Raw genomic sequence first — 8,812 nt, forward strand, 5'->3', positions numbered from 1 at the left:
AGTAAGTCCAAAGCAGGTGACCATGTCCGCCGAATTCCTTTCAACCAGCGAGCCGCTCGTGTAACAAACCTTGGTTCCCCATGCCTAGTTGGAGGGGGAAACCGCAACAAATGCTCAAAGGCCCAGAGCTACAAGCAGAGATGAAGAAAGATATGGATTACAGAAATTAAAGTAATAGAAGAATGAAGAAGAAGGCTAAAAAATATATATCAAGAACGTCGTGATGTCCACCCAGTGACAGGCTAACACCCCGAGAACAAGCACTTAGGTGTCCGTACAACCTAGCCAAGGCAGGAGTCCCCTAGTCGAACTCTGCTATAGTCTCCTGATTTACCAAAGCAGCCAAAAATTGAACATGTACCGAGTTTTCCTTGTTGCAAAACAAGGTCTATCCGAGGAGGTAAAAAAGGAAAGCTCGCACCAGCTGGGATACAGATACCTCTGCCAAAATACCCTCCCGATTGTATTGCGCCTGGAGCTACGAATAGGTGATGTGACCACTCTCTGACGCATCAAGGGTCTTCCCCAAAAGGTAATCAAAGGCACCCTCACGCTCGTGAATCCGTGGGTCGAGCGGAAGAGGATCGCCACCAACTCTTAGACCTGTGAGTAGAGCATAGTCACCAGGAGTAATTGTCATCTCTCTAGCCTCCGGAAAGTGAAAAGTATTCGTGGTATCCCACCACTGCTCCACCAGCGCTATAGTCTATCCCAACTCTGCCTTTAGAAGATGAAAGCCGAGTATCAAGAGCTCGAAGCCGGCTGATTGCTTCGTTTCCGTATCAAAAATAATTAATAAAACAGAATAATTACTACTACTTAAAAGATAGCGGTAAGTACTCCGAGTATCGTCCTCAGGGATTACGAAGGCTAAATTGCGATTGCTTCAATTGATTTCTAAATTAATTCGAAAAGAGATTTGATTGTTTCATTTCTAAAAATTACGCAGAATAAATTAATGTAAAGCGATTAAAAAGTAAAGAGAGTTTATGAGAGAAAAGATCTAGGGTTTTGAATCCACTCGACCCGTTGTAACAATTTCTATACGATGATAAAGGTCTATTATTCGAATCAATCTAGATATCGTTAGGGTTCGCAGGCCCTCACGATATCGCCAAAAGATTTTTATGAATCACCGAATAGCATGGGGTATCGCCGCCTAGCACGAACCGTCTTACTAGTACGATCCGTCTCTATGGCATGAATCGTCTAATAGCACGGCGCGTCTTACGGAGCATAACCCATCTTACTCAGTTATCACAAACAATTAAGAACCGTTGTATGAACGTGCATAAAAATCTAGAAAATCATACACAAGATTTGATAAAGAAAATTAATACCGCAAATAAATCCTCAAGTCACACAACCACGATTCGAATAATAAAAACACTAAATCAAAACATAAAGACCGTTACTCAGAGTTCGAGCTTCATCTATACCCTAGAAAGAGTTTAGCCGGACATCGTCGAAGAAAGAGAACATCGCGCTGATCTTTCTGTTGACTGCTGTGACTAACTCTCACGGTGCTTTTGATGTGATGCGCAGCCCTCTGTTTTTCTTCTCCAATAATGCGTCCACAGTCCGAAACCCCATTTTTCTGATGGCGTGCGTGGCTCTACCTTTTATAAGCTGCTGATGTAGCCGACTTCTTTTCCTGTCACGAGCCTTCCAAGTATTACCTTAGCCTCCTTCTTTTGTTTGGCCCAACTCTTAATTAAAAGACCAATAAACAATTACTTTTGGCCCACCAAGACATGGGTATTTGTAATGGTTCCAACCAATTTCAATTCTAATAGCACATGTCCCACAGCCCACACTTATTTCGGCCAACAAACTGCCATGGTTTGTCACTTGACTTTGTTTGTCTGGTTTTATTACATTAAACTTCCAAATACCTACAACACGAAAATCAAGCATTAAGTTTCGGAGTAACAATATAAACGGACTTAGCAAGGATAAATTAGGGGGTGCGTATGTGAACATTTACGCGTCTATCACACCCCCCAACTTACACTTTGCTAGTCCCGAGCAAAGAAAACAAAATATAACTAAAGAAAATAAATTAAAACTGATAGTTCTTTTAAACCCTTAGGCAGCCCCGGTAGGACGAGTGAAGTCTCGTGAAGGTTTTCAGCAATGATTACCCACAAAACACCGTGAATCTTTTTCACATGAAATTCGAAAACCTATAAGACAGTTCAATGATATCTCAAGCAAAGAATATGAAGTCATTGCAAAGAGATAATGGCATAAGTAGTTCTAGATACTATCAAGTCATAAAAATGAGTCATGACACCTAAACTTATCGTGTGTGAACAAGGGCGTCGGTCACTTGTGAAAAACAACTACAAGTTCTCTCTGGACCGAGTCTTGACTTCAAATCTCACTGTGTCATGCACTCAACAAATGAAATCACTCGAAACAAGGTGCATATTAGATGCTCTCAATATGTGCAGGTAGAAGTTATGTAAATGAAAGCAAAGTATCCTGCACAAGTTGACATGAAAAAAAAGCTCTTTATAAAGTGGACACACGATCTCATGAACGGAATGCCAAGTATTGAAAACTCTCTCTATCCACCAATCCACAACCCATTACCCCTAGGATCATGTAGGACTTCAATTCCGGTTATAACGTCAGGTAAGGGAAATTATTTCAAGGTTAGGTAAAATATTCTAGTGTCCAAGAATGGCTTACAACAATTCACATAGGGCAAATATAATAATGCTGCCCTCTTTCTTCTTCTTTTTTCAACTTCACCACATCTCTCTTTCCTACCTTTCTTACCCACATTCAGAACAAGTATTCCTCCTTTCCTCAATGATTTTGGTGTCCTCCCTTTTTGCTTTTATTTTTTATCATGGGAAAGATCACCAATCAATAATGTTCAATTCTCACTCCATTCATCCCATTCTTTTCTCAATAATTCACCCTCACATGATTAACTAGCCATTCTCAAGTCACAATATAGATGGTGGAGCTCAACAAGAAAATGGTTATCATGTTGGAGGCTCAAACAGGCGCACAAGGGATAAATGTATGAAAAGAAAGAAAGAAACGAACTGGCTCAAGATATCAAAGATGGCATATAATCTTCTCCAAAGGGCAATACAACCATGCACTTTCCAAACCCAAGAAATAAGTTGGCAATTTGAAATGTTCCCAATACTCGACAACAAAAATAATGAGACCAACAACGAATTTGCTCTTTCGTGATAATAAGAGTTTATTTGACACCACTCCAAGAAAAGATAAGGCTCCAAACTCACATGGGCATAAGTCTCCACTAATCTAGCCATCGAGAACAATTAAGTTATAACTCCCAAGTAACCAAAGCCCAAATAAACGTGAAGTGCAAATGTGCTAATAATAATAAATGCCGTGACAAATTTTTCGCGACAAGCTAGCAAAAAGAACTACAATGACACCACAAATATAATCAAACAATGACCATCATATCTCCAACTCAATCAATGAAGAGCCAATCTCAACCACCTTCAGTCTGATGCAAAAAGAATCCCACTATTTTTAATTTTCTTAAAATTTTAATTTTTTGGATTTTTAAGAGTCTAAGAAAAAACAAACAAACTACGAAGTAGTCCCTCCCCCCAACTTGAACCATTTGATGCCCTCATTGAATGCAAAAGAACAAAAATAGAGGATATAAAAGAAAAAGAAGGGAAAGGTATCACCTCGCAATGGAGAACTACACAAGATGTAATATGAGAGGAAGACTCCCCAATATCAATGGAACAACCTGCAAAATGTTAGCCTCCAAAACAACCAAATATATACAAGGAAAACAACTAAAGAAGATAAACAAAGGCAAGAAGTAAATAAAATAAAATAAAATCCATCCACTTTCTTCACGCGAAAAACACGGGTACTACTTTTCTCCCTGACCAAAGACTGTGGTTCCCTATTTGTTGGAAGAACAGTATGCATAGGATTCAACGATACCTTGAGAAATGGTGTCATCGTCTAATAGGCTGTCACTCCCTCTGGGGCTGCCAGATCCCTTACCCACCACTCTGTTTATGAAGCAATCGCCACAGAGTTGGATATTAAAGTCAGATGGTTCAGGCAGAATTCTCGTTGCTAACTACGCGCCTGCTGCCAGACCCAACCTCCTAGGTACTACATACATAGCTTTGACCAGGTGGCTATACCAGACCGTTGGAACCCGTTTGAGCACGGCAAACACTGGAGGTATCACAAACTCCATGGATTTTAAATCTCCTAGACTTCCAATGAAAGCACTAATCTATATAAATTGGGTCTATCAAAGTAATGGACTCCACCGTGGCACCATCCACCACGCCATCACCAATTCCTTCCATGTAAGGTTTAAGCATTTGGCCATTGATCTTGAAAACATTACCAATACGTGGATCCTTAATCTCTACAGGTCCATGGGGGAAAACACGGATGACAACATATGGACCATCCCACCGTGGCCTTAACTTGCCCGAAAAAAGTTTAAGTCTAGAATTAAAGAGCCACACTTTTTGACCAACTTTAAAGGACTTCCTAACAATGTGTTTATCATGAAATGCCTTAGTCCTATCCTTATAAATTCGTGCACTCTCATATGCTTCATTGCACAACTCTTCCAATTCAGCAAGCTGGAGCTTACGATTTAACTCGGCAGTGGCCATATCGAAGTTAAACTTCTTAATGGCCCAAATAGCTCTATGCTCCAACTCAATAGGCAAATGACACGTCTTACCAAAAACTAATCGGTATGGAGACATGCCAATAGGAGTCTTATAAGCTGTACGGTAGGCCCATAAAGCATCATCGAGCCTTAAAGACCAATCTTTTCGATCGGGCCTAACTGTCTTTTCAAGTATGCGTTTAATCTCCCTATTCGACACTTCAACCTGCCCACTAGTCTGAGGGTGATAAGGTGTCGCCACCTAATGAGTAATAGAATACTTTCGCACAAGGGTGGCGAAGTGTTTATTGAGAAAATGGGTGCCCTCATCACTAATAATCGCCCGCGGATAGCCAAAACAAGTAAAAATAGTACTTTGAATAAACTTGACCACAACTTTGTGGTCATTAGTCTTGGTGGCTACCACTTCCACCCACTTGGACACGTAGTCCACTGCCACAAGAATATACACATTCCCATGCGAACACGGAAACAAACCCATAAAATCTATCCCTCAAACATCAAACATCTCCACAACAAGGATGCAGGACAATGGCATCATATCACGACGTCAAATATTGCCGATTTTCTGGCAATTAAGGCATGCCTTGCAAAACACATATGCATCCTTAAACAGAGTGGGCCAGTAAAAACTACTTTGTAAGATCTTCACCGCCGTCTTCTTCCCACTAAAATGTCATCCGCTCTCAAGTGAATGACAAAAGGTAATAATGCTATGGTGCTCAGTCTCAAGAACGCACTTCCTAATCACCTGGTCTAAACACAATTTAAAAAGTTATGGATCCTCCCAAAAATAATGCCTAACCTGCGCAAAGAATCAGTCCTTGTCTTGCTTGGACCAATGAGAGGAAAGCGCGCCTATGGCTAGGTAGTTGATGATGTGTGCATACCATGGGGGTCACACTTGTGACACCTCAAAGAGTTGCTCATCAGGGAATAAGTCTTTAAGGGGCAAGGTGTCACCAGAGGCATCCACTAGGATCCTCGATAAGTGGTCTGCTACAGAATTTTCAGATCCTTTCTTGTCTCGAATCTCTACATCAAACTCTTGAAGGAGCAGAATCCACCTAATCAACCTAGGATTAGTCTCCTTCTTAGAAAGCAAATGCCGCAAAGCGGCATGATCAGTGTATACTACGACCTTCGAACCTAAGAGGTAGATCGGAACTTGTCAAAGGAAAAGACCACAGCGAGTAATTCTTTCTCCGTAGTGGTATAGTTCAACTGCGCACCAAAAAGGGTCTTACTCGCATAATAGATGGCATGAGGGACCTTGTCAACCGCTAGCCAAAATAGTACCGACTGCGTAGTCGAATGCATTACACATAATTTCAAAGGGTAGATACCAGTTGGGGGGCTGCATAATAGGTGCTGTGGATAACACCTCACAGAGCTTCACAAAAGCTCTCATACAAGCCTCATCAAAAATGAAGGGGGCATCCTTAGCCAAAAGATCACACAAGGGCTTGGCAATTTTAGAAAAATCCTTGATAAAACGCCTATAGAACCCAGCCTGTCCTAAGAAAGAGTGAATTTACTTAACTGATGAGGGGGGAGGAAGTCGAGAAATTAAGTCAACTTTTGCCTTGTCAACTTTAATCCCCCTCTTGGACACTATGTGGCCCAAAACAATCCCCTCCTGAACCATGAAGTGGCTCTTTTCCCAACTTAGAACCAGGTTAGTCTCCGTGCAGTGTTTAAGCACTTTGGCAAGATTTTGGAGACATGAATCAAAGGAGGCCCCAAAGACTGAGAAGTCATCCATGAATACTTCTAGAAAGTCCTCCACCATATCATAAAAGATAGCCATCATGCACCTTTGAAAGGTCGTAGGTGCATTGCATAAGCCAAAAGGCATGCGCCGATAAGCATAAGTACCATAAGGATAGGTAAAGGTAGTCTTCTCTTGATCCTCTGGGTCAACAGCCATTTAGTTATATCCGGAATAGCCATCCAGAAAACAATAATAGCTCTGGCCTGCCAACCTTTCTAGGATTTGGTCAATAAACGGAAGTGGAAAATGATCTTTCCTAGTCATGGAATTGAGCTTCCTATAATCAATACACACACGCCAACCAGTCGTCATGCGTGTGGGCACAAGCTCACCCTTATCATTCTCAACAACAGTAATGCCTGACTTCTTAGGCTCTGCTTGAGTGGGACTCACCCACTTGCTATCAGAGATGGGGTATATGATACCCGCATCCAACAATTTGTCCACCTCCTTCATAACGACCTCTTTCATGTTAGGGTTCAACCTCATTTGCATCTTTCTTGATGGTTTCGCATTTTCCTCGCAATGAATGCGGTGCATGCAAACAGAGGGATCAATACCCTTGAGGTCTGCCACTGACCACCCTATCGCACCCTTGTGCTTTTTAAGCACCTCAAGTAATTGACCCTTTTTGCTCGGAAGAAAGGTCAAAGGCAATGATCATGGGCAAGGTGTCATCGTGGCCAAGAAAAACATACTTCAGAGAAGCCGGGAGAAGCTTCAACTCAAGCTTCGGTGGGGCTTCTATGGAGGGAAGAGTTGGAGTGCTAGACAAAGCAAGTAAAGGCTCAAAAGGAGTTTGCCAGGTAGGTTTGGCCATATAAGGTGCGAGGTCTAACAAAGAATTGACCTCAGCAATGGATTGGTCAATATCAAACTCCTCATAGCCAAAATGGGCAAGACATGCCTCAAAAGGATCCTCAACCAAAATGTACGGCAACGCCTCTTCTACTAACTCATGAATGACATCAACTGCGAAGCAATTTTCCTCCTCATGAGGCTGTTGAGCGGCCGAATACATATTCAGACTCAATTTCATATTGCCGAATGATACCTCCATCACTCCACTCCTCACAGAAATCTGTGCATTGGCCGTGACTAGAAAGGGACGACCCAAGATGACAGGCGTTTGAGATTTAAGGGCTGTAGGGTGGACTGGCTCTATGTCAAGGACAATGAAATCAACAGGAAAATAGAAATTATTCACCTTGACGAGGACATCATCTAACATGCCCCATGGGGCTTTCACAGAACGATCGGCCAACTGCAGAATAACCGATGTAGGCTTCAACTCGCCAAGCCCCAACTCCTCGTACACAGAGTATGGTAAAAGATTGACACTTGCCCCTAAATCTAAGAGTGCCCTACTAATAAAGTGATTGCCTATGACACAAGAGATTGTGGGCACACCAGGATCAGCAAGCTTGGGGGCAATGTTAGATTGAAGAACAAAGCTAACTTGGTGAGGAATGGGGATGGGCTCTAAAAATTTGGCTCGAGCCTTCCGCTTGTGAATGCAAAAGTCCTTGAGGAACTTGGCATAAGATGGGATTTGCTCAATGGCATCGAGCAATGGGATGTTCATCTTAACTAGGTTGAACACCTCCATGATATTATTAGTGGATACTCCCTTCTTGCGAAAGGGTGAAGATGCATTCAGGCAAATCGGGAAAGGTGCCTTAGGAATATAAGATGGGGTCTCAGATGACCCCGGGACAGCTGTAGACACCGGATCGGTCTCCTTCTCCTTAGACCTCTTATCAACCTTAGACCTCTCAGCGACAGGTGGAGACACTTTCTCCTTCGCTTTGACCTCCTCCGGTCAGGTCTCTACATCTCTCCCATTTCTGAGGGTGACAACTAATTTCACTTGTTCGTGACCTTGCGAATTGTCAATATGGTGCATCCCTTGCGAGTTAGCCACTGGCTGACTCGGTAATCTACCATTAACCCGATGGTTAAGAGCATTAGCTAGCTGACCCACTTGGGTTTCCATCTTGGCAATGGATTGAGAGTGGGAGTGATAAGTGCCGAAATATTGATATTTTGGCTCTTCAAACTACACTTGTTAGTTATTTATATTTGTTTCTTGATATTGATTTTGCTTTTATTTTGTTTATGGGTTGCTCGAGCTCATTGCCCAAGATTTTGGATAAAAACGTGCTTTGAAAGAACTGTGAGGTCGAAATACGGAATTACTCAAAGCAGGAGTGTCAACTAATTAATACGCGAAGTTTGACGGGCCTTTATGCGATTAGTTCATAAAACCCTATTTAAACAACTGAAACTCACTGCCTTCGGCAGTCAGCTTTTGGGGGAACAGGAAATTGGACGAGCGACAAGGCCTCGGCTTCAAGTGG

General features: G+C 42.2%; 1 protein-coding gene across 1 annotated transcript; it reads right to left on the minus strand.

Annotated features, from left to right (window-relative positions):
• Positions 1-6,608: 6,608 nt before the first annotated feature.
• On the minus strand, positions 6,609-8,448 carry LOC131332823 (uncharacterized). The gene is made up of 3 exons (XM_058367125.1): positions 8,323-8,448; positions 7,151-8,217; positions 6,609-7,086 (listed from the first exon to the last, which is right to left on the minus strand). Exons 1-3 carry the CDS (start codon positions 8,446-8,448, stop codon positions 6,609-6,611), a joined length of 1,671 nt encoding a protein of 556 aa, XP_058223108.1.
• Between the last annotated feature and the right edge of the window lie 364 nt (positions 8,449-8,812).

This window comes from Rhododendron vialii, chromosome 7a (assembly GCF_030253575.1).
Source record: "Rhododendron vialii isolate Sample 1 chromosome 7a, ASM3025357v1".
Taxonomy (NCBI): Eukaryota; Viridiplantae; Streptophyta; class Magnoliopsida; order Ericales; family Ericaceae; genus Rhododendron; species Rhododendron vialii.